The sequence below is a fragment of the Drosophila gunungcola genome, unplaced genomic scaffold (assembly GCF_025200985.1).
Source record: "Drosophila gunungcola strain Sukarami unplaced genomic scaffold, Dgunungcola_SK_2 000163F, whole genome shotgun sequence".
Classification (NCBI taxonomy): Eukaryota; Metazoa; Arthropoda; class Insecta; order Diptera; family Drosophilidae; genus Drosophila; species Drosophila gunungcola.
In genome coordinates this window covers 92,055-118,352 of record NW_026453324.1, presented here as the reverse complement: position 1 = coordinate 118,352, position 26,298 = coordinate 92,055, and the positions used below count along the sequence as shown (strand labels likewise).

At 42.2% G+C, this 26,298-nt stretch overlaps 1 protein-coding gene and 1 long non-coding RNA gene across 4 annotated transcripts; both read right to left on the bottom strand.

Annotated features, from left to right (window-relative positions):
• Positions 1 to 11,338: 11,338 nt before the first annotated feature.
• LOC128265845 (uncharacterized) lies at positions 11,339 to 12,503 on the bottom strand. 3 transcript variants are annotated; one of them, XR_008268923.1, is made up of 4 exons: positions 12,470 to 12,503; positions 12,199 to 12,417; positions 12,017 to 12,135; positions 11,339 to 11,405 (listed from the first exon to the last, which is right to left on the bottom strand). It is a non-coding gene; the product is annotated as an uncharacterized LOC128265845 (long non-coding RNA). The 3 variants fall into 3 exon arrangements; XR_008268922.1 differs by having other exon boundaries at positions 12,017 to 12,417; XR_008268924.1 differs by having other exon boundaries at positions 12,017 to 12,318; positions 12,479 to 12,503.
• Positions 12,504 to 24,136: 11,633 nt separating this feature from the next.
• LOC128265847 (WD repeat-containing protein on Y chromosome-like) lies at positions 24,137 to 25,860 on the bottom strand. Its single transcript, XM_053002067.1, has 3 exons — positions 25,799 to 25,860; positions 24,865 to 25,065; positions 24,137 to 24,807 (listed from the first exon to the last, which is right to left on the bottom strand). Exons 1-3 carry the CDS (start codon positions 25,858 to 25,860, stop codon positions 24,153 to 24,155), a joined length of 918 nt encoding a protein of 305 aa, XP_052858027.1. The 3' UTR covers positions 24,137 to 24,152.
• Between the last annotated feature and the right edge of the window lie 438 nt (positions 25,861 to 26,298).

Sequence of the window (26,298 nt, the reverse complement as noted above, 5' to 3'; positions counted from 1 at the left end):
AATTTAAGGAATTACTGGAGCAAAAAATCTTGTTAAATACTGAAATTACCTCTGGACTTGATATTGAGGATGCTGTAGATATTTTTTTAAGAAACATCCAACAAGCTGCCATTGAAGCCACTCCGAGGACAATTTTTCACCCTAGATCAAATACACAAATTAGGAATCAAGGCAGTCACTACGATTATACTCTGGACGAAGCTACCAGGGAATTGCTCGAGGAAAAACAGCGCCTTAAACTTGTCTTTCAGAATTTTCGAACTGCCGATTTGGCTAAGCAATATAAGGCGGCGCAAAACAAGCTGAGGAAGGCCCTTAAAAAGCTCAAATCCAATAACATCAACAAGCGGCTAGAGAGTATTGACATAAATGACAGATATAAATTAAAGAAACTCTGGGAAATCACAAATACTCTCAAGAAACGGCCTCAGCCAAATTTTCCCATAAAAATTCATCTAAACACGGAAGCAAGTAAAAATAACTCGCAGATAATTTGGACCAAGACCATTTCGGAAAAAGCAGAAGAGTTTGTCACACACCTTGAGAACAGATTTAGCCCGAAGCTATTAAATACTTGCCTACAGAGAAATCAAATCCAAGATGATTTTGAAACCCACCTTAACGAAAGTTCTGAAGCTGCTCTAAGACCTGTCACTTTTCTAGAGCTAAAGCTCGAAATAGAATCGTTGGATTTAAACAAGGCACCGGGAATCAAACAACTTCCCAAAAAAGCGTTGCTTTATTTGGTTCTCATCTATAACTCTATCCTAAGACTTGGACACTATCCTGCACAATGGAAACACGCTGCTATTTCATTAATTTTCAAGCCCGGAAAAGACAGTTCAGAGGTATCTTCGTATAGACCGATAAGTCTTCTTTCTGGGCTTTCAAAGATATTCGAGAAAATGTTATTGAAACGCCTATTCGAATTTCCTTTGTTTTCAAAAGCTATTCCATGTCATCAATTCGGTTTCCGTTGAGAACACGCCACTGAGCAGCAGCTAGCGCGTTTCACGCAATTCATATTAAATGCTTATGAAAATCACGAATCATGCTCAGCTGTCTTCATTGATCTTACCGAAGCCTTCGATAAGGTCTGGCATGCTGGCCTCCTGAATAAACTTGTCAAAATAACTTAGTAACAGAACCTTTGAAGTCAACTCTACATCTCGCGTAGAAAAAAAAATAAACGCTGGAGTGCCTCAGGGCAGCAATCTTGGTCCTGTGCTTTATTCAATTTATTCATCAGATATGCCAACTCCGGAGACAATACAGAAACCCTCATCTTCTAGTTTTCCTGTTCCTAGAGTTCAAGACATAATGCTGGCGACTTACGCTAATGATACCATTATCCTGAGCAAAAGTGACAACCCAATTACTGCCATGAGAAAAAACGAAAATTACCTAAAACACTTCTCTGGCTGGGCAGAAAAATGGGCCATTACAGTTAACAAAGCTAAAACTGGTCATGTAATGTTTACTTTAAAAAACCTAAAACGAATTAAGGAACTATATCGCTTTAAAGGCCCTATAACCCCGAAAATAAATGGGCATGCTATTCCTACGAGTACTAAGCAAACCTACCTTGGTGTTATATTGGATAGTAAACTTAACTTGGCTTCGCATGTTAATCTTCTGCGTAATAAAATCAGAACTTCAGCTAAGAAACTTGATTGGATAATGGGCAAAAATAGCCGTCTGCAAAACGACTGTAAGATGGTTTTACTCAAACAACTTATCACGCCAATATGGCAATATTCCATGGCTCTCTCGTCTCAGAGTCGCAAATCAATCGTATCCAGACAGCTCAAAATAAGGTTATCAGGAGCTCACTTAAGGCTACCAGATATACAAGAAATGACACGATAAGGAACTCCTACAACATAAAAACTGTGGACGATATCTACGAACAGGCGAGTGAAAGATTTGCAAGGTCACTTTCAATTCATCAAAATCCAGCGGTACGGCGTATACTGGAGGAGCCGTACATCCCACAAAGACTTTTGTTTGAAAGGCAAAGATATTTGAAACAACTAAACCGCCATTTTTCTCCATTTCGAGACGGCCTACAACCTTTGTGGGAACCGCCACTGCCTATAATTCCGGAGAGTTTCAGTATCAATGATTTTGCAGCGAGTGAACAACTTTATTAAGACTAGAGAACGAGGGACGGGAAAAAAAAGAAATTGCTGAAAGGGAGCGGTTGGCAGCAGCGGAGAGGTTGAAACCCATACCTGTACCCAGCAGACTTTGTGAGGAAACTATTAATCACCTAAAGAGGGCTCACGCTTATGGAACTCGTACCCGCAATTTTATTGCTCAAAGGATCAGAGGTCAACACTTAACAATACAAAGACTCATAATTCCTGACTTTGAGGGAGACGAGGAACATGAAAAGCTGCTCGAAGCTGCTGAAAGAGATCAACCACCGTCATTCACAGGAACCCTAAAGGTACACACAGTCACCCAGTCGACTTCCAATAAATCAGGGGTCAAAAAAGGAGAGGGGGCCCGTATACATACTCAGGACACGCTCCCTGCCACCTCAACTGAGCCTGTTTCTCAGGGGAACCAGTTAACTGCTAACATTGAGCAACTACGTCAAAGATTACACCTACTTGTTGACAATGAACCGACAGACGAACGCGGAATCAAGCCTCAGAGTGTTGTAGAAGGCAGAAAAATAAGGAGTGCTCACGATAGTACGACAAATCCCCGTAAATGTCCTTCCTGCTATACTTTCAATACTCACAGAGGATGGAACCTGTGCCAGAGCCACAAACTTCAATACAACGGGCAGTCTGTGAACTATGTGGAAGGAATCACATTGTATCTTGTCGCCGGGCAGGAGTCCTCCAGGTCTCTGCTACATGTATAAGCTGTTCTAGGCGATCGTCAGAACGCTAAATGGCACTGATATGTTCCTGCTGTTAATGACCTGTATAATACGGAAGACAAGTTATAAATTTTGTAAACACAATTTTATTTATGTCATTAATCACAAACAGGCAAATCGCATAAGAAAAGCGAGGCACTATGTTGGCTATTGCTTAAGGCTGCTAATTGACTTTGGTTGCTGGATGACTGCATTCAACTGCTACTGGAAAAACACAGAGCCTGCAATTCGCAGCCCGCTCCGGATACTAGTCTCCAGGTGGCTTCACCAGCCTACTTCTGCTGCAGCTTGTTTGCCCTTGATGTGACTGCAACTGAGTTGTCTGCCGCTCCGGTTCTACAGCTCTTCCTATGCAAAGCAGCGCTGAACCGCCAGATCTGCTTCCAGCACTGACTGCTCCTGATGACGGCGTTTTTGAAACCACTACTTGTTAGCTGCTCCAGATTTCTGTGGCCACCGCAACTCTGTGGCTGTGTTGGCTACCATGCTTCTGTTGGCTGCTTAATTATTTGCAATACAATTGTACAGTAATTAATTTACATGCTAAAAGTACACAAAAGATAAATTTTAAATATTTTTCTATGCAATTGTATTAATGTAAATAATTAGATACAGGCTAGAAAAATTTACGGCGGCTGATACTTGAATGCTGGCCTCTACACAAAGCAGCGCTAAACTTAATCGCAAACGAAAGGCGAGGCATTACGTTGGCTGTTACTTGAAGGCTGCTAAAATTTACGGCGGCTGATACTTGAATGCTGGCCTCTACACAAAGCAGCGCTAAACTTAATCGCAAACGAAAGGCGAGGCATTACGTTGGCTGTTACTTGAAGGCATTACGTTGGCTGTTACTTGAAGGCTGCTAATCGACGACGGTTACTGGATGACTGCCATCCAGCTGCTACTCCTGGATTCAGCTACTGCACTGAAAAACACAGAGCCTGCAATTTGCAGCCCGCTCCGGATACTGGTCTCCAGGTGGCTTCACCAGCCTATTTCTGCTGCAGCTGACTGCTCCTGATGACGGCGCTTTTGCGGCCACTACTTGTTAGCTGCTTCAGATTCCAGTGGCCACCGTAACTCTGTTGCTGTATTGACTGCCATGCTTTTGTTGGCTGCTTAATTATCTCAATACAATCGTACAGTCATTAATTTACATGCTAAAAGTACACGAAAGATAAATTAATAATATTTTTCAATGCAATTGCATTAATGTAAATACAGGCGACAAAAATTTACGGCGGCTAAAACTTGAACGCTTCCACTTGAAGACTGCTACTAATAACGCAATAGCTTCTTCCTGCTGAGGCTGCTATGTTGATGCTGGCCTATACACAAAGGAGCGCCAAACTGAACCGCAAAAAAAAAAAAAAAGGCGAGACATTACCTCGGCTGTTACTTGAAGGCTGCCAATTGACGACGGTTACTGGATGACTGCCATCCAGCTCCTGTTCCTGGATTCAGCTACTGCACTGAAAAACACAGAGCCTGCAATTTGCAGCCCGCTCCGGATACTGGTCTCCATGTGGCTTCACCAGCCTATTTCTGCTGCAGCTGACTGCTCCTGATGACGGCGCTTTTGCGGCCACTACTTGTTAGCGGCTCCAGATTCCAGTGGCCACCGTAACTCTGTTGCTGTGTTGACTGCCATGCTTTTGTTGGCTGCTTAATTATTTTCATTGTACAGTCATTAAGTTTACACATGCTAAACGTACACGAAAGATAAATTAATATTGTTTTTTTCTATGCAATTATATTAATGTAAATAATTACATACAGGCGATAAAATTTACAGCGGCTAAAACTTGAACGCTTCCACTTGAAGACTTCTGCTGGATGAATTACGCCCCTAATAACGCAATATTTTCTTCCTGCTGGGGCTGCTATGTTGATGCTGGCCTCTACACAAAGCAGCACCAAACTGCCAGACTTACTGCCTGCGCCGGCTGCTTCTGATGCGGTCTCCGGCGACCACCACTTGGTAGCTGCTTCAGCCACTGGTGTCCAATACCACACTGCTGCTGCGATGACAAACATGTTCCGGTTGGATGCTTCTTCGTTGGAAGTGGGCTGCTTCTCCGATTACTCTGCAGCAGTTTTGCTGTGGTTGCTCCCGTGAGGACTGCTGCTCCTGGTCCATACAGCTGATTCCTGTGGTTTGGCGGCAAGATGCCTTCAGCGCCGACTGCCCCGTTGGCGGATTCTTGGCGTCCAATACTTGAGTGGCTGCTCCAGCCTAAGACGACTGCGTCCTGGTGCCTGTTTGAAGATGTCTTTTTGAAGATGGTGCCTGGTCCGATCGCATCCGTTACATCTATTGCTGTTGTTGCTGAAAAAAAAGGAATGAAATTGTATTGTTATTGCTTTGTATTCTTAACTTAACTTAACATCTGTTTAGGTAAGCGCCAAGCTGTGTCTTGGTGCTGCCAATCTGTTTTTGTTAACGTATTTCCTGTTTCTCTGTTAAAACAACGCCATGTTATGTTTAAGGAAGTTGCCATATGGTAATAAGTTAAATAAAATGTTGACGCTCTGTTAGTTTTGCAGTGTCGTCAGACTGATCTATTAAAAAAACAGAAAACATGCTAATACAAACGCTGTGGATATCAATCGTCAGCGACAATACCATCTTCCCCAGCCACCTGCGGTGAGTGGGCTCCCTCACGCACAGACTCCCACGAAACCTCAAACTAGACCAAATCAGCGGAACCCCTTCCGGCAATCACCTAGCTCTGTAAATAAAGCGACATATAGTCAAATTGTTAAAAAAACCTGCCCAAAAATCTCCTATCCACAACCCAGCTGCTGCCCACTTGAAAAAATTTTAACAAAAACTGCGTGCTGAAATTAATTTTACAGATTTATCCGACAACTCACGTCCGTCTCCATACGCTAGTACGCCACAAAAAAAGCAGGGTCAGGACGGGCCCCAGCCTTGTACTCATCATTCTCCACACCATCAAAATTATGGACCTACTGTCTCGACCTATGTCATGTTACTGATGGTAAAAGAAAGCGTCGCCGTGGTTAACGAGATGAGTAAAAAAATGGACTCCTTATTAAAACTTAATATAAATACAAATGCTAATGACATAATTAATGCCTAATCTAGCCAATACATATCAGCGCCATTTAAATTTGACTAACAATATAAATAATTCTACTAATAATCGAGCAACCACAACCCAAGCTTTTAATCCAACTATACATGCGACCAATAGCAACAAAATTAAAATTGCTTATTGGAATGCTAAACAGCAAAATTACTGAGCAAGATTTCTTTATCCAGTCAAACAATATAGACATTATGATGGTAATAGAAACCCGAACTGCTTTTAGCCCTGTTAATTTTCCCACTACCATTAAAAAACTCAGCATTGAGGGATATTTTTAATACACTGCCTCACTTCCTTCTTCAATAAGAAGTGGTGGAGTAGCCATTTATATCAGGGCCTGCCCAAATCATATTGCACATGAACCCATTGAGGAGGAATTTCTTCAAGTAGCCCCCATAGTTCTGACTATTGGCCACAAAGAAAAAATCGTCATTGCTCCCATATATTGTCCTCCGACATATAATTGGTCTTCCTCTCATTTCAAAGAGCAGACTCAACCCTAACTCAAAACTTATTTTATGCAGCGATTGGAACTCAAAACACTCTTGGTGGGGTAACACTCGTTCATGCCCTAGAGGCCGAGCTTTACTAAATGCTATTCACAGGTGGGGCGACTCACTACCCGTTCGACAAAAGGAAACGCCCCTCAGCAATAGATTTTGCTGTCTATTCTGGTTTCAGTTGTGATAGAATTAGAACATATTCTGCAGTTGATCTGCGTTCTGATCATCTTCCAATATTCATCGAGTTATCCATAAATGGGCCTTTAAATACTCAACCAATAAATCGCAAGCTGTTGCCTCATAACGCAAATGTTAACAAGTTTCAGAAAATTCTATCAGATTCTATCTTACTTAACACAGAAATTAGATCTGGTCAAGATATAGAGGACGCGATTAACATATTTAATCGAAATATCTATCAAGCAGCCCATGCTGCAACACGTTATTCAAATTCTAGACAATCAAACCGCCCAGGTCAAATTTTCCTTGATCATAAGCTGAGAAATCTACAAAATGCCAAAAAAGCTTGTAAACAAGATTTAATGAGAAGACCATCTTCATACGCTACAAAAAATTATAAACTTGCAAACAAAAAATTCTTAAATGCACTAAGGGAAGCAAAAACCAAACGAATTAAAAACATCTTTAACAAAATCGACCCTACTGATCGCTATCGTATGCAGAAACTTTGGAAAATTACAAATCAATTGAAAAGGAAGCCCGAGCCAAACTGGCCATTAAAAACTCACATAAATAGCATTAGTGGTAGTAACAATAATATTAACAATAGGCAAAATTTTATTTGGACAAAAAGCAGTGAGGAAAAAGTAGAATTATTTGTAAAACATCTCCAGGAAAGGTTCTCCCCAAAACTAACAAATTCTGAAGAATTTAGAAAACAAATTATCACTGAGAAAGAGGAAATTGTACGACATAAAAGACTCATCGTTGCTCCAAATTGGATTCAAAGAGAATCCTTTGGGGGAGCCTAAATAGCGTAGGCGCTCCCTTTCGTCCCATCTCGCCTAGCGAAGTTACTTCAACGATTAAACTTCTTCAAAACAAAAAGGCACCTGGGATGGACCAGATAGACAATCACGTTATCAAGGTTCTACCACAAAAGGCAATTATTTACCTGACAAACATTTTCAACTCAATTCTCAGATATTTCCCAGAGCAATGGAAATGCGCAGCTATTTCCATGATTAGAAATCCGGGAAAAAATCCCCACGAAGTTTCCTCATTCAGACCCATTAGCTTGCTAGCCGGCTTCTCAAAGATCTTTGAAACTCTGCTTATGGATAGGATGTTTGCATGCAAGGATTTTGAGATGGTCGTACCTATGCATCAGTTCGGATTCCGTAAGGAACACAACACAGAGCAGCAACTGCGAAGAGTCACTCAATACATCCTCACTGCTTACGAGAAGAAGATGTTCTGTTCCGGAGTCTTTATTGACGTTAGCGAGGCTTTTGATCGGGTCTGGCATGATGGCCTGTTGTTAAAACTTGCCAAGCTTCTTCCTTTTTGCCTCTATAGGGTATTGTAAAGTTATCATACAGATCACACATTCTACGTAAATGGAAATTCTGGAGCTTATATCAAGAAAAGGAAAAATGGGCGCTGGAGTACCACAAGGAAGCGTTCTTGGTTCTATATACAATCTTCACCTCTGACATGCCTCTACCAACGATTGCTGGACAGCAGCATCCCCACGTCAGTGATCTGTTTAACAACATATTTCTGTCCACTTACGCCGACGACACAATTATTCTCTGTGCCAGCAAAGAAGCCCACTCTGCTATTAATACCAACCAAAAATACCTCTCGCTAACCACAAAATGGGCTTCTAAATGGTGCATAACACTTAATGCAAGTAAAACAGTACACGTCCTTTTTTCCAGGCGCTCTACGGTAAATTTAATCGGACCAAAATCGCCCTCTATGAATGGAGTTGAAATAAAAAACGAAACTAAGTATCGCTACTTGGGGCTCTTATTAGATAGGAAACTAATCCTGCATCTGCATACAACGCAACTTATAAACAGGCTTCGTTCCACAGCTTTTGGTTTAAACTGGATTCTAGGAAATCAAAGTAAACTGCCAACAAGTAGCAAAATTACCCTCTACAAACAATTAATGGCTCCGGTCTGGCAATACGCCCTTCCTATTTGGGGTTCTTTGATATCCAACACAAGGTTCAAACAAATTGAAGTCATCCAAAACAAGCTAATTCGACGTATAGTTAAAGCAAGCAGGTATATTAAAAATCAGGATATCCGAGAACTCTACGACATTAAATCGGCAGAGGATATATTCCATTAAGCTAGTAATAGATTTGCTGCTTGTCTATCTTGCCATCCTAACCCTGAGGCAATACAGCTGGTTACTCAGCCATTCATCCCTGAGAGGCTGGAATGGCCTAGATATAAAGCACAACTGGAACGTCACCAACCTCAGCAGTGTCCTTATCAGCTACAACGGCAGTATCCTACCCTAATCCGCCTTGAGCAGCAGCTACTAGAACGACAATCCCTAGAGAGGCAAAAACTCCTTGAGGAAGAACGTGTAAACTTACAAAGGAGTAAATACGAAAGCGCACTCGCCACTGGTATACCACTGGAGCTGCCATCTATCTGCTGGGTCAATGCCATGTCACAGGATCTTCGTAAAGGACTTACATCTAGATGGGAGATGGCTCAAAACATAAAATACCAGCCTGAATATATACAGAGACTTATAATGACACCTCTCCAACCACATGAATTTCCACCACCTACCCAAGAGCAGCAGCTTGAGGCTGGCCTGTTAAGGCTTAAACTGCAACTAGAAAATATGATTGATAATTCTAATGACAGAGATTTGCCCAGTGGAGTCAGAAAAACAATAACTCCTCTGCTTCCTAACTCTTTTCTCAGCCTCTTTCAGCCTATCACTACTGCCTGCCCAGTACCTAAGACTGCTTCCATTGCCGCACTTTGGAAAACTGAAGTTCTAAAACCTCCCTTATCTGGTGTGCAACAAGCCCGATACCTTCTTACAACGAATGCGCCAATAATATGGGACAAGATCACGACTGTTGGCAATTGTTGTCTTCTAATGGTCAAAAAGAAGCAAGAACATTCTGGTAAAACGATCTTTTACTGCAGTCTCAAATTTATTACCTCATTAATTTGCATCGGTGGCTCAGTAAATTCTGCACATTGCCCTGAAAACCGCTTTTCTTGCCTCTGGTTTCCTTTTGAATCCGTTGGCCGCCACAGCTCTGATCTTGTCACGCTAAAAAAGAAACAATAAAACACACTTAAATATCTTTGTATGCAAATTGCTGTTAAAACCCACAAATTTAACGTTGAACTTATTTTTAATTCGTAATGCGTCCCAGAAACCAGCTACTCTTACACTTGAAAATAAAAAAAAAAAAACAAATAAATAAACAAATAAAATGATAAAACATAGTTAAAATATCATTACACACAAATAAAAATTAAAATATATAAATACAGGTTAACTGTTCTTTGTTTCCTGCTCAATCCTTGCCTCGGCGATTCAGAAAGTCCTGCATGTGGCCCAGAAATCAGCTATTCCTGTCGAACGTTTCCGTGTTGGATTCGGTGGCTGCCATAGGACTGATCCGGCCATGCTAAAAATAGGGAATAAAGCACGACTATAATCTTTCTGTACTAAAACCATAAACATCAACGTTCAACTTATCTTTGCTTCTGTATAATTGCTTGTCTCGGCGGCGCAGCAAATGCAGATGTCGCTTCAGAAATCAGCAACTCCTGCCTCTTATTTCCTAGTTGGAATTTGGTGTCTGTAATACGCCTGAATTAAACATGCTGAGACAAAAATAAAGAGATAAAAACACGGTAAAAATATTTTTGCATGCAAATTGCAATTAATAACCATAAACACACGCCGCCACACGCTAGATTTGGCCAAACTGCTACTCCTGCCCAAAAACCAGTTACTCCTGCATTTCTTAAATTGGAATTGGTGGCTGCCATACTCTTGAATTAGACATGCTGAAAACCATAAATACTCGCGGCCATACGCTAGATTCTGGCCAAACTGCTACTACTGCCCAGAAACTGCTACTCCTGCATTTCTTAAATTGGAATTGGAGGCAGCCATACTCCTGAATTAGACATGCTGAAAAAAAAAAGATATAAACACATTAAAAATATTTTTGCACGCAAATTGCAATTAAAAACCATAAATACACGCCGCCATACGTTTGTTTTGGCCAATCTGCTACTCCTGCCAAGAAACTAGCTAATCCTGCATTTCTCAACTGGATTTGGGGGCTACCATACGCTTAAATTGGACATGCTGAAAAAAAAAAGATAAAACATAGTTAAAACATCATTGCACGCAAATTACAATTAAAAACTATAAATACACGTTAACCTATTCTTTGTTTCCTGCTCAATTTTTGCCTCGGCGATTCAGAAAGACCTGCATGTGGTTCAGAAACCAGCTATTACTGTCTCACGTTTCTGTGTTGGATTCGTTGGCTGCCATAGGTCTGATCCGGGCATGCTAAAAAGAGGGAAAAATGCACAATTAAAATATTTTTGTATCCTTATTGCTACTAAAACCATAAACATCAACGTTCAACTTATCTCTGCTTCTGTATAATTGCTTGTCTCGGCGGCGCAGCAAATGCAGATGTGGTTTCAGAAATCAGCTACTCCTGCCTATTTCCTAGTTGGAATTTGGTGGCTGTAATACGCCTGAATCAAGCATGCTGAAACAAAAAAAAGAGATAAAAACACGGTAAAAATATTTTTGAACGCAAATTGCTGCTACTCCTGCCCAAAAACCAGCTACTCCTGCATTTCTTAAATTGGAATTGGTGGCTGCCATACTCTTGAATAAGACATGCTGAAAAAGAAAATAGTTAAAACACAGAAAAACATTTTTGCACGCAAATTGCAATTAAAAACCATAAATACACGCCGCCATACGCTAGATTCTGGCGAATCTGCTACTCCTGCCCAAATACCAGCTATTCCTGCATTTCTTAAATTAACTGGTGGCTGCCATACTCTTGAATTAGACAGCTACTCCTGTATTCCTTAAATTGGAATTGGTGGCTGCCATACTCTTGAATAAGACATGCTGAAAAAGAAAATAGTTAAAACACAGAAAAACATTTTTGCACGCAAATTGCAATTAAAAACCATAAATACACGCCGCCATACGCTAGATTCTGGCGAATCTGCTACTCCTGCCCAAATACCAGCTATTCCTGCATTTCTTAAATTAACTGGTGGCTGCCATACTCTTGAATTAGACAGCTACTCCTGTATTCCTTAAATTGGAATTGGTGGCTGCCATACTCTTGAATAAGACATGCTGAAAAAGAAAATAGTTAAAACACAGAAAAATATTCCTAGTTGGAATTTTGGTGGCTGTAATACGCCTGAATTAAACATGCTGAAACAAAAAAAAAGAGATAAAAATATTTTTGCACGCAAATTGCAATTAATAACCATAAACACACGCCGTCACACGCTAGATTTGGCCAAACTGCTACTCCTGCCCAAAAACCAACTACTCCTGCATTTCTTAAATTGGAATTGGTGGCTGCCATACTCTTGAATTAGACATGCTGAAAAAGAAAAGAGTTAAAACACAGTAAAAATATTTTTGCACGCAAATTGCAATTAAAAACCATAAATACACGCCGCCATACGCTAGATTTTGGCGAAACTGCTACTGCTGCCCAGAAACCAGCTACTCCTGCAATTCTTAAATTGGAATTGGTGGCTGCCATACTCCTGAATTAGACATGCTGAAAAAAAAGAGATAAAAACACAGTTAAAATATTTTTGCACGCAAATTGCAATTTTAAACCATAAATATACGCCGCCATACGCTTGTTTTGGTCAAACTGCAAAGGAAAAGAAAACACAATCAGAACAAATTATAAAGACAACGTTTACCTACTCTACCTTCCTGCTCAAATCCTCGCCTTGATGGATGCCAAAGATCCGTTTTGGCCATGCTGAAAAGGAAAACATAAAAAAAAATAAATAAATAATATATTAACACAACTAAAATTCCATTGCACGAAAACTACAATCAACACCATAAATCAACTTTAAAACTTATCTACGCTCCTGCCAATCCTCTCGCCTCGATGGCCGCCACAGCAAATCCTGATGCAACCCGCGACGCCAGCTACTCCTACTCCATTTGGATTCGATGGCCGCCACAACAAATCCTGATGCAACCCGCGACGCCAGCTACTCCTACTCAATTTGGATTCGATGGCCGCCACAGTTCCGATTTGGCATCCTGAAATGTAAGAATAAAACACAGTTAAAGCATCTTCAATGCAATTAAACCATAACTTTGACCTACAAACCTAAAACTACAGCATAAATTTCCCAAGCTACAAATGTAAACAATAGGCACGGCATTACCAGCCCAAAATTTATTAACAGGTTGCTGTTGCCTATTGGTATTTTAAAAAACTGTTGAACGGTCACTATTCCCGAGCATGCAAATCTAGTATTTTATTCTCTGTTAATGTTAAACCAATGTAATAGCCTGATTCCATTGGCGCATTAAAACGCATTTAGCCTAATGCGCATTTATTTACACAGGGAATCCCATAAGGCTAAATGCCGCATTTAAAATAAATGCGATTTTTAAATGCGATTAAAATCCATTCGCCCCGAACATTTTTAGAAAAAATACCGGAAAATACCGATGTTTACCAATATTTTGTTCGTGCCACCACTACAACAGCTGTTTTCTATATGCAAGGTTGGCGCAATTTTTGATGTCTTTTGAATATAAAATCTATTTAGTATTAAAATGACTGAAACCTAGAGCGCACGCACCAAATTCTGCTCCCAGTACCACAAAGCATTACTGCTGGATCTCTGGCAGGAAATAGCTCCCACATATACGGGGGTCCTAGTCCTTTTTGGCAACTGTGGTGGTCTCCATTGCAAACCCGTCATAACAACGCAATCAGCTTCTCTTCCTTGTCGTCCAAGTTGGCAAATGCCTCGGTCGCATTATGGACGTCCTGCTGAGCATTACAGAGTTTAGTAAACTCACTCATGTTCATTAATTTTGATTAATTTCTTTTGGATTTGCCAAAATGCAAAAGTAAACAAACCCAGATCAGCTGCTCGTGCCACTCACATGTCGGAGTAGCATTAGTTAAATGCTAATGCGCCAATGGAATCAGGCACATTTAAAAAGTCCACTAATGCGGCAATGGAATCAGGCTATAAAACTTATTAAAGCTAGCTATTTTCTAGCCTCTGCATATATTTTAGCCACTATGTATATTTGTATAAACATATGTAAACTCATAAACACAAATAAAATTAGCCGCAACGCTCATTCTGCGCCGGCTTTACTAAGTACATACACGCACTCCTCTGAAAAAAAACACCCCACCAAAAGGAGTGGTGGTTCGGCCGTTTTTATAAAATCTAACCTCAGACATATGGCTCTACAACCTATAATGGAAGACTGTATTCAAAGTTGCCCGTTACTCATCACAACCGCTAGTAGGGAACAGATAGTCGTTGCTTCAGTCTACTTGCCACCCCAGCACAAATGGTCAGAAGTTCACTTCAACATGTTCTTCGCTCACACGAAGAAATTATCGAATAGCTCAAAAATCATCATATGCGGGGATTGGAATGCTAAAAACCCCTGGTGGGGAGGCGTTCGATCCTGTGCAAGAGGCAGGAACCTCTTGCGTTCAATTCATTCAAATAATCAGATAAACATACTGGCAACTGGGGGTGCCACTCACTACCCCTTCGACAGCAGGAAAATACCATCTGCAATCGATTTTGCGGTCTATCTAGGTATACCTAGTGATAGGTTTCGCACTCACTCAGTAGTTGATCTACAATCTGATCATCTTCCTATCTTTATTGAGCTGGCTGTAGAAGGACATTTTGAAAATGGTGCTCAAAATCGTCGACTCCTGCCACCTAGGGCAAATGTTAAAAAATTTCAGCGCATTTACCAGATTCCATTCACTTAAATACAGAAATTTCATCAGGAAACGATATCGAACTTGTTATTGACTCTCTATATAATAAAATCTACTGCGCGGCTGCGACAGCGTCCCGAAATAACTCGAGCCCAAACCTTCGACCATGACAAATCATCCTTAGCAAGCAAAGCTTCATGGTTAGGCCTACGCCAGAAAATCGAAGAATTTACCAACAAGCAAGTCGTACATTTTCAAATTCCGTGCAGGAAGAGAAAATCAAAATAAATAACAAGATCTTTAATAATATCGATCCTAATGATCGTTATAGGACGCAAAAGCTATGTAGGATAGTTAACCGGTTCAAAAGAAAACTGGAGCCTAACTGGCCTCTTAAAATACAAGAAACTAATGGTGGTGGTAATGGCAACGTTGGGGAAAACTTTGTGTGGACAAAGTCAAATGAGAACAAGACTGAAGCATTGGTTAATCATCTTGAGGAAAGATTTAAACCTAAATTATCAACATCTACAGAGTACAGGTATACTTTCTGAAGCAAAGGAGACTATCAAACAAAAAGGAAAAATTTCTTGTTGCGGATTTGCGGTTCAGGCCGATTGCGCCATCAAAAACTTACAAGGAGATCAAACTATTACAGAACAAAAAGGCACCTGGGGGTGACCGAGTCGAAAATAGCCTAATTAAAAAACTTCCTCACAAAGCTGTGATGTTTATTACGTATATTTTCAATTGTATACTAAGATTTGGTCACTTCCTATCAAAATGGAAATGTGCCTATATTTCTATGATTAAAAAGCCCGGTAAAAGTCATCACGACGTGAACTCCTACAGACCAATCAGCCTTTTGGCCGGCTTTTTTAAAATATTTGAGGCGCTCTTTATGAGAAGAATGTTTGAGTGTAAGGACTTTGAGGAAGCAGTCCCCTCCCACCAATTTGGATTCAGAAAAGAGCATAATACGGAACAGCAGCTGTTTAGGGTTACGCAATTTATACAAAATCCGTTTGCTCTGCTGTTTTCATCGATGCTAGCAAAGCATTTGATCGCGTATGGCATCACGGTCTGCTTTTAAAATTCGCTAAACTACTTCCGTACTACCTCCTTAGAACTCTGGAAAGTTATCTAACAAATCGCACTTTTGTTGTAAATGGCTATAACGGACACCAGTCCAGAATTGGTAATATGGCTGCGGGCGTTCCTCAAGGCAGTGTTCTAGGGCCTATTCTTTACACGATTTACACTGCTGACATGCCGCTTCCTACTTCTGTCGGACTGACACTATTTACTGAGCAAGCTGACCATAAATCCATGTTACTGTTACCATGTTACGACGCTGTCATTATGTGTACGGACAAGGCGGCGCATATAGCAATTGACACAAATACCAAGTATCTCTCCGAAATCACTAGCTGGGCGTCACTTTGGGGTATCACCCTAAATGACAGTAAAACAGTCCATATTATGTTTGCAAATCGTACTGTCTCAGTTTTAGATCTGCAGCAAGCACAGCTGCGTCCAAAGATGCTGCTGCTTAACTCCGCTAACTCCGCTGGTTGGTACTCCTCCATCGACACTGGACGGCTTCCTGTGGATGCGGCAACTCCAGATCCTGTCAGCGGAAGGCCGCGTATAACCTGAAAAAGCTAAATTTTTATTAGTAAATGTGTAAATTTATAACTCCAAAAATGTAAACAAACCAGACATGCTGTATTTTTTCGATTGTCACGGCTGCGACATCGTGTCACTAAGGCCACTATCGATATTCGCGGCAGTGACTTTTGACAGCATTTTGGTCAGACCTTACAGTAATCAGTTCCTATAAGAATATTTCGATAGCGATAAATGGTCGCGTTTAGTCACAGTTCCATGTATTTAAAACCTGTTAACATACTCAGCATTTATTTTTAAGATATTTTTATGTTATCACTGTTAAACAAATCCCTTAAAGCCTACTACTCCCATAAGAATATTTCGATAGCGATAAATTGTCGCGTTTAGTCACAGTTCACGTATTTTTAAAACCTGTTAAAATACACAGTATTCCTATAAGAATATTTCGATAGCGATAAATTGTCGCGTTTAGTCACAGTTTCACGTATTTTTAAAACCTGTTAACATACACAGTATTTATTTTTAAGATATTTTTATGTTATCACTGTTAAACAAATCTCTTAAAGCCTACTATTCCTATAAGAATATTTCGATAGCGATAAATTTTCGCATTTAGTCACAGTTCCACGTATTTCTAAAACCTGTTAGCATACACAGTATTTATTTTTAAGATATTTTTATGTTACCACTGTTAAAAAAATCTCTTAAAGCCTACTATTGTAAAGGCCTCTGCTAACGACTTTTCAGATACCACGCATAAAAGCTTAGATAAGACTATGCTAAGTGAGTGTAGTATTTTTCTCGTCGGATTTCGTAAAGCAGACAAGAACAAAATAAATCATCAGGTTCGTTTGAACATAAAATTTCAATCGACGGTGAAGAATTCGCAACCAAATTTCTTGTCGCAGTTTCTGGATAAAGAAATGGTTCTTAGTGAAGAGTTTTGCAAGCAAGCTCAAATAACAATCAGCAGTGAAGGTGTAAAAGTAAGTCTGATTTTCAAAACTGATATCTAATACTGCGAAAAGGTAATCACTGACATTGAACCAACAGTCCAAAACTTTCATCCGGTAAGCACAAAGTCTAGAAATATTAAAATGAGTTTGGCTCTGAACGACGACATGCCGATACACCCACGACCTCGCAGATTTTCATATGCAGAGCGATGCATTATCGACAATCAAACTGATCAATGGATAAAGGACGGGATAATCGAAACTTCTGAGTCAGAATATAGTAGCTTAGTTGTTCTAGCGTGACGGATCTCATCGATTACAGGCGAATCAATAAATTCATTATTAGGGATCATTTTCTACTCCCTCTAATAGAAGATCAACTTGACAGGTTGCAGACCGCGCATATCTTTAGCTCGATTGATTTTAAAAAACGGATACTTTCACGTCGGCATTAAAGAAGAGAGTCGTAGGTACACGTCTTTTGTGACACACAACGGACAATTTCAGTTCCTAAGAGTTCCCTTCGGGCTATATAACTCGACGAGTGTACTCCAACGACACGAGAATGCTATCTTTAGGGGCCTGACATGCAAGGGAGTAGCTATACCATTAGTTGACGATACAATAATACCGGCAGAAACCGAACAAGAAGCCTTAGACTTCATCAACGAAGCTCTGAACAGATGCGCAGAGTATAGACTTGTTATTTATTTTAAAAAATTTAATTTTCTGAAAACTAAAATCGAGTATTTATATTTGGGACAAATTGACGAACATCAAAAAAAAAGCCCGTCTCCATTAAAACGCATTTCGTAAGTTTAACGCCAATTTCTGGCAAATACCCAAATCATTGTCTGACATGACCAAACAAGATCCGAAAATTCGTTTCGAAGTCTAACAGCTAACAGCACTCAACAAATTAACAGTTATCACCACCTAAAATATATCATCAGCGACACGGACTGAACTGCATACGGTCGGCAGTTTTGTTACAAAAGAGTCCAGACGATAACCAATGGCATCCTGTATATTACATGAGTAAGAAAGCGACCGATGCAGAAGGGAAGGTTGCGAGCTGCGAGCTTGAAATCTTAGCCGTAGTAGAAGTCTTAAAAAAGTTTGAGGTCTTTTACTCTGTAGGCGATTTAAACTCATTACAGACTGTAATGGCCTTGAAAAATCTGTTAAGAAAAGTTTTAATGCACACGAATAGGTCGCTGGAATCTACAGCTACAAGAATACGAATATGTCATCGAACACCTTCACATTCTGAAAATACAAGCACCTGCTTCCAATTACAAAGTAGGAGACTTAGTTGCCATCAAGAGAACTTAGCTTGGTCCAGCTTTATTTCCTTCCACCAAATATGATTTAATTTGGCAACTTTAGGCAACTTAGGAAACAAACCCAATTGCAGCTAAATCAATTTTGTGTTGGCTTCTTTATGGCTGACCGATGACCCCGACAAAAATTCATCACAATTGTCTGTAATCCAACAGGCGTGTTCGAAAGAAGACAGCTCATAACAGAATACATACTTCATTACAGGAAAGAATTCCAATTACGCCTTCAGAATCTGCATTAAAAAAAGAAATGAAAGATGAACTCATCTGAAAGACTAGATGTTTGCTATGAAACTTCTGGTCGGGGAAAAAATTAATCGTTGCTATTCAAACCAAGGACGTCATTGTAGCCATTTTAATTGCCGAAGAAGAAGCCTTTCAATCAATGAAGCTTTCTACTGAATCCCAACAATTTTAAATGAAAAGGTGCTATTCGCGTTGCGTAGAGAAAACAAACCGCGGAAACGCAACTCCGAAGCCTCACTAACCCGAAAAGCCCCTTCGGTAGTTTCCCGCGCTTTTCTCCGGTCCGGTAAGCGTTCGTATTGCTTAGAGAAAAACAGACCTCGGAAACGCAACACGAGAACCTGGAGTAGCACGTGGGTAGCTTTGGTGGCCGCGTTGCGTAGAGAAAACAAACCTCGGAAACGCAATACGGCAACCTTGCCAACCAGAAAAAGCACTCCGCGAAGTTCAATAATTTTATTACCAGCACTTGGGGGTTTTTTTAGTTTCACAAGTTTATCTTCCTTTTATTTATTCTTGTATTCTCCCTGACCTTCGCACTCGGTACTGTCTGCCTCTGATCTCTGTTGCTTATCTTACTCCTGAGCTTGATCTAATGTCGCCGTCCGCTGGTTCCTTCCGCTGAGTTTTCCTGGTGGTCCGTCCTGTTCGGCTGCCGCAAAAGAAAGAGAGCGATCTCAGCACCCCTTTACTTCGGGGTGGTTAAAGAAGTGGGCGGAGGGCCACGATGACTTCTCCCCGAGCGGTCACGTTGATACGAAATTTAGCGCCGTCGATTTGGCGAAGATATCGCATGCGCCGGTGAACCTGAGCCTGGATGGATGCGACGAGATGACGCCTGTGGGATGCCCTATGTGTCTATAGAGCTGTCCATTATCCAGGGAGTAGTCCGGAAATTTCTCGGGACGTCTTTGGACCTGCTCCTGCATCTTTCGTACCCATTTGCAGTGGCACTTAAGTTCCGCGAGTAACTGGAGTCTTCCGAGTGGTTGCCGGGAGAGGGCGTCGGCGACCACGTTGTATTTACCCTTCCGGTAAAGTACGTCGAACTCGTACTGTTGAAATTAAAATGCCCAACGAGCTATCCGTCCCGTGGGATTGTTAATGGAATTCAACCATTTGAGGGCCATGTTATATGTGATGACGTCGAACTTATAACCCTACAGGTAGCAACGTAGCTTTCGTGTGGCCCACACAATGGCGAGGCACTCCTTTTCTTTGGCAGAGTAGTTCTCCTCTGCCCGCTCGAGTCGACGGCTCACGTAGGCGATTACTCGTTTGTCGCCCTCAATGCTCTCAATGTTCTGGGCGAGGATCGCGTCGAGTCCTTTGTCGCTGGCGTCCGTCTGAAGTTGGAACTTATACTCAAAATTTGGGCAGGCCAATACCGGGGCGGACGTCAGTCGCGCCTTAAGTAAATCGAACGCCTGCTGTTGGGGTTCTTCAAGGTCGCGACGCGACATTGGTTGTACTATGGAGGCAAAGTCTTTTACAAAACGTTTGTACCAAGATGCGATTCCGAGATGGCGGCGAAGTTCTTTGACGTTAGTCGGGGGATGTAGTGCATGACGTTCCGTAGACTTTCCAGGATATGGTTGATGCGTGGAAGCGGGTACGCGTCGGGTATGGAGTGTGCGTTGAGTTGACGATAGTCAACGCACATTCGCATGTCTCCTGTCTTCTTTCGGACCAGCACAAGCGGTGCGCTGTGCGGGCTTCGAGAGGGTTCGATTCGTCCGTCCTGCAGCAGTTCGTCCATTTGCTCGTTGATGATACGCTGCATGGCCGGGTTCTTGGGATAACACCGCTGTTTCAGCGGTTTATCTTCTCGAAGAGTGATGGTGTGCTCGGCTATATCCGTTGTTCCTTGCAGATGTTCGAAGTGCCTAAGCTCCTCTTGAACGAGCCGGAGGGTTTCCGCGTCGAGAGGTTCTTCAGACACTAGCGATTCCGGCGGGGGTTCCGCGACTGTAGCCAGGTGTCCATGAGGGCAATGCTTCCGGAACGGATTGCGGCTCTGAGCGTTCTCTGTGTCCGGTTGGGCGGGTAGTTGATACTTCCCGATTCCCTGCGGGCTTCCCGGGGAAGATTGTGGCGTATACGGGTCGTCGGGGGACGTTTCTGTCGTTGTGCTGGCTAAGCGTTCCTGACTCGCGAGATACTTCCGAAAAGGGTTCCTTTTCTTGGCCACGGCGGCATCCGGTAGCGGCTGGAGGTTGTACTGGTTTGCCTTGATGGTGACATCGGCCGTTGTTATTTCCGTGGTAGTTCCGGGAGGATCGATGGTGGCGAGTGCTCCGATTGAACTGGGGTTGGGTTCTGGCCCGCGGTCGACGTGATGTGATGCCTTGGGGCGGGTATGGGACCCGTTGTGACCCCCTCGTTGGTCCTTGTTGTCCGCTGGGTAGGAGCCGCTGTGGGCGCCGCTCGGATGGCTGGGCCTGGGTCGGCTCTTCGTGTGGCAATGGGACTAGCTGGAGGCACACTTGACCGCAGATAAGAATTCATAGCGCCTTATAAAGAGTTGATACTCCGGCAGCAGATTCTCGTAGATCCTTTCGAACGAGTAGTTCGCCCGTTGCATCATCAGGCGTAGTTCTACCACATAGAATTTGAAAGGCTCGCCGCCTTGCTGGTGGCGGGCCCTGATTGCATCCTCCAGGCGCTGATAACACCGTGGAGGGAGGAAAACTCCAAGAACTCTTGCTTGAAAGTTTCCCAGGGCACGGCGTGCATCTGGTAGGCTCGGTACCAGCCTTCGGCGCGGCCTGATAGCAAGCCAGCGATGGCCCGTGGGATGTCGCTGTTCCGGACGCTGTATGCTGTAGCGCCTTCCTCGACTCGATCCATGAAGTGCAGGGGGTCGGTTTGTCCATCGAAAAGGACGCCCCATCCTCGAAGCTTTTCGGCGAACGCGGCTGCTGACATATGCTGGGGTGGCGATCGGGCCGCGGGGTTGGAGCCTTGGACTCCGCGTCCTGGGCTCATGTGACGATGTTCTGGGGACGGCACGAAGAGAAGGGTGCCCCCTGCGCCGGGCATCGGTGAGGTGGACCGGTTGGTCACTACCTTTGATGTAGGAGCCTCAAGGTAGATGGCCTCCAATGCGGCAAAGCGTTCCCGGAGCGCCGGGCTGTGGCTGGACCCTCCGATGAACGATGCGAGCCGGGGTCGCAGTTCGTCCAGCTGGCCGTGGGTGTTCAAATCGAACTCCTTGAGTAGAGCTTGGAGTTCATCCTTTCGCCGGTAGGAAATCCACCTGACCCCCATGGCTTGGGTCGCGGATGCGTCGTCGGACGCGGAGAAGCTCCCCTTCTCGATCTGAGCGGCGGTCGACGAAGCTGGTTTTTCTTCTGCGTCCTCCGACGCTTTTCGATCTAGGTCCGTTTTTATCGATCGACCCGGTGTTCAGTGCGGCTGGGTGTCCGCTGCTGTATGGCCTCTGAGTGGGCGTCGCGCGGATGGCTGCTGGATGATGAGGTGGGAGTGGCTGGATCTCCCGACTGGCAGCGGGCGATTGGGATTGTGTCCTCGTTACGGTGAGTGCTGAAGGTGGCGCGGCTGGGGCGCAAGTCGGCGGCGAAGCTGGCCTCCGGGGTGCTCCTGGTGTGAGCGGGCTGGGTAAGCGCTCGGGGGGCGGCGCAGTTGGTCGCTGGGATGCTCGTGGTGGGCGGCGCAGTAGCGGAGTAGATTGGCGTTGTCGTAAGTGGCAGTACCGATTTCCCTATTTACTCTTTGTCTAGGCTTTTAAATCTTGGGTGCTGCTAATCAAACAAAATCTCACGGTTGGACATGGGTCTTTAAGCCATGCGGTTGATACCAAACAAAAAAAATCCCAACTCCTACAGGATACCTAGGTCGTCCCTGAGTCGTCCTGCTCGGGCGCCAAACTGTAAGGACTTTTTCATAGGCTGGGGTAGGCTTCAGTCCGGCCAGAGTCCTCCTCTCCCTAACTTTCGCACTCAGTACTGTCTGTCTCTGATCTCTTCTTCTTATCTTACTTCGGAGCTTGGTCTGATGTCGCCGCCCGCTGGTTCCTTCCGCTGTGTTTTCCTGGTGGTCCGTTCTGTTCGGCTGCAGCAAAAGAAAGAGAGCGATCTCAGCGGATCGCTGTTCCACGTCGACACGCTTGTTTTGCGCTTTACAGCACGCTCGCGTTATCAGCACTAAGCTTGCCTTTAACAGCACGCTCGCGCTTAACAGCACGCTCGCACTCAGTACTGTCTGTCTCTGATCTCTTCTTCTTATCTTACTTCGGAGCTTGGTCTGATGTCGCCGCCCGCTGGTTCCTTCCGCTGTGTTTTCCTGGTGGTCCGTTCTGTTCGGCTGGTCCGTTCTGTTCACGGGTGATTGCAATAACTTATCGATACTAAGCTTAAATCTATATTTGAAAACTTAGCATATATTGAGACCTTCAATGGCTGGAATATAATAAGGCCTTCAATGGCTGGAACATGATATGTCATCAGACATACCCTCATAAAAATTATGAGACCATTGTGAACGAAAGAAGAAGCATGCTTTGGATCACAAATCTACAAAAAGCGTTTGATCGATCTAAATCTTGTTGACAGTATTGTAAGAATCGTAGTGCCGACCCAATGACTCTTTTGATGAGTCAATTGCCCAAAAATAGACTGACACCTTATCAAAAGCCATTCTCATTCTCATACCATTAAAAAAAATGGTTAGCACTTGATATGATATGCCTTGACTGAACCGGGAGCGTCTTTTTCTAGGCATGACAAAACGGATGTGGTTGCTTGAAGGCTTCTTTTTTAATTGCCCGTAACACCGCTGAGAGAGGATAAGTGAATTACTAAGAATTACTAAGCTGATGTTACTAAAGGCAATGCAGGCCAATTGATATTTGCACAACAAGATGACGTTTAACGCAAAAATTAAAAGAAATGTTTTAATAGTTTATATGTATTAATGAAGAGACCACGAGATACCAATATCAATTTGTTTGTAAGTATAAAAATATAGTTTGCTCACTTCCATAGAGCACTCCCGTGAGAGCAAGAGAAGCCGGTACAAAGTGTGTACTTAAGTGATCAAATGGCTGCTTGTGGCCTCCACCTGTTGCAATTTAGAGGACGATGCAGACAACGGAAGTCCACAAAGACAAAGTTGGCGTTCCCATCTAGAAAACACTCGGTAGCTTGGATAGCTGGCAGCGACTGCGCAGGTCCACGCAAACAAAATTCATTATTTAACTTAACTCTAAAATCGTCGGAGTTCTCCCTCGGCCGCCTTAAAGTTGGCTGAATGCAAAGAACTAATAAAAAGCTAAATATACATTTAAAACTGAAGAGGATTGTAAGCCTCTATTATGTTAAAGCACTAGAAAAGATTTCGTTAGCAACCCGGAGTAAAAAAACAATATCTAAAACACAGAATCATTAATAAATTTTTATTTCAATATATTACGGAAAGACATCACTTAACCATTAGCAAGAAACTTTTAAAAGAATGTTTAACTAGAGTACTGATTATATATACTGCCAGCCTTGCCCTGAGTTTTCGCTGTGCGTATATTTCGTGGGTCATTCGATATTTCTGTGCACCGACGCGCTGGTTGTTTTATATTTAGAGCAGAGACGGTCATATCTACCTTGCCCTCCACGGGTACATAATGGTGTAAGTAGTTCTCGACTTGCACGCGGCCTATCACATCTGGCGTGGGCAAAAGGTCTAACATTTCTGTTGAATGAACTTTAAGGTGCGTAAATACCGCAATATAGCTCTGGCTGGTGTCTAAGTCGACATGCTGGTCTAAAACGGAACGCCCTGGTAGCTCAAAATGCTTTCCCAAAATTGGCTTTTTAATAGGTCCATCAAGAAGTTTTCTTAACTCATTTACGTCCTCCGTCTGAGTGGTTTCTTCTTCCCGATCTTCGGCCACCTTTCCCTTAGACCTCTTTACGATCCTCTCAGCTTGTACTCCAGAAACAACCTTTAAAGTCGTTGAGCTGGCCATCTTTTTGATATCTGGTGGCAAACGATATAAATGGTTATCATCACCAGCGCGTTCAAAAGGCGTAAGCTTAGACCATGGCAATACCGTACCAAGAGTACCCAAGTATCGGCCCCCTTGCGTCCAAAGACGGCACGAGTAATCGTGACTACCCCTGAAGGAATATAAGAATAACATTTTATTTATTTAAAAAATACTTATACTAACTCACGTGAATATAATTTTTGGAAGGTTAATAAAAGCTATAGAATTAACAGCTTTTAGATGACCTTTGAAGGAGTTGACCAGAAGTGGTTCTTGTTGATTTCTCACCGCTCTCTTGGCTCTGGTCAAGAACAGTTCCTTTCGAAGGAATATAAACTCCAGCCTCAACTTCGGCATGCAAACTTGTGTTTTCTCAGCCTCTGGAACGCTAAGGAGTAAGAAGTCAAATTAATATAAACGCCTTATTGCAATTATATACTTAAAAACTTGTAACTTTCGAATTAATTAAGAGGAGTCTTTTTTTTCACTTCAGAGCAAGGGAAGTAATTTCAGTACAAGCAAATATAGAGGTATTTCCAGCTTATTCGCTATCCCCAAGCCTTTTAAAAATGTCGTTTCCATATTGGCCTTACCTAGGATGCAAACCTAATTTTACCAATTTTGTTATTTTAGAGTTCTTCTACCGATTCTTAATTAATCTTAAAAATATCAATTTTGTCATACATAGAAAAAGCTTAGTATAAATATTTTGTTCTTTAAATTTCCTTTCTGGTGAAAACTCGCTCTCGATTTTACGCCCCAAAGGGATTTAATAAGGGACCTAAGCAATAACCTCCGAAAACGTAATAAATATTTTGATACGATAAAAATAAAATCATGACGGAACGCCATAGTCAAGTTACTGTGCTTACTAAAAATTGTTTATGGAATTTAAGTTTTCGATTTTTAGACATGGACCAAAAACGTGACTTATTTATGAATTGTTAGATAATGGAGGAAGTTGTCGAAAATAATTATGCCCATAAGAAACGTATACCCAAATACCCTTAACATGAAGCCTAACACCCAGCCTGTTTATCCCAAGATAGCAATTACTTCAATTGTCAAACATAAAATTCCAGAGCCTATTATAGGAGTTATTCAAATCAATCAGACATTACCTTAGACATAAACATTTTCCACGTCCGTTATCAAACTCTATACTCTTGAACAAAGGTCCCATCCTGAGAAGCCAAACATCATACTTAATTTGAACAATCTAAATTTCATAAGCAAAAGATGCAGCCTGAGGACCTATTGATAAGGCAACCTTTTCAACCAATCTAAATCTTCTCATCGAATATTTTTGATGCTAGAGTAGCTGTCACCGATAAAAGCCATAGTTATGAGCAAAACTGATATATTTCGATTAACCAAAATTAAGCTCTCATAATTACCCTGAATCAATAAAATAACAATCAACAGACACAGATCACCTTCGACTCTGATAAAAACTGGGGCTATAATAAAATTCTTCTGGCAACCAATATTACTCTAGATCCCCTCAAAATAATCAAGTCCAAAAACCCCAGAGTACCCAGAGTAACAATTTTCCCCAAAAAGGTGCTCGAACTACAGATTTAAATCAACAACGTAAGTCTATTTAGTTATGCCTTTATTT

Coding starts and splice junctions, on each gene's coding strand:
- LOC128265847 (XM_053002067.1), bottom strand. CDS start 25,860: ATGGGACCTTTGTTCAAGAGTATAGAGTTTGATAACGGACGTGGAAAA. Junction 25,066..25,798: donor GGAAAATGTTTATGTCTAAG/GTAATGTCTGAT, acceptor CTTACTCCTTAG/CGTTCCAGAGGCTGAGAAAA. Junction 24,808..24,864: donor CTTCCAAAAATTATATTCAC/GTGAGTTAGTAT, acceptor ATATTCCTTCAG/GGGTAGTCACGATTACTCGT.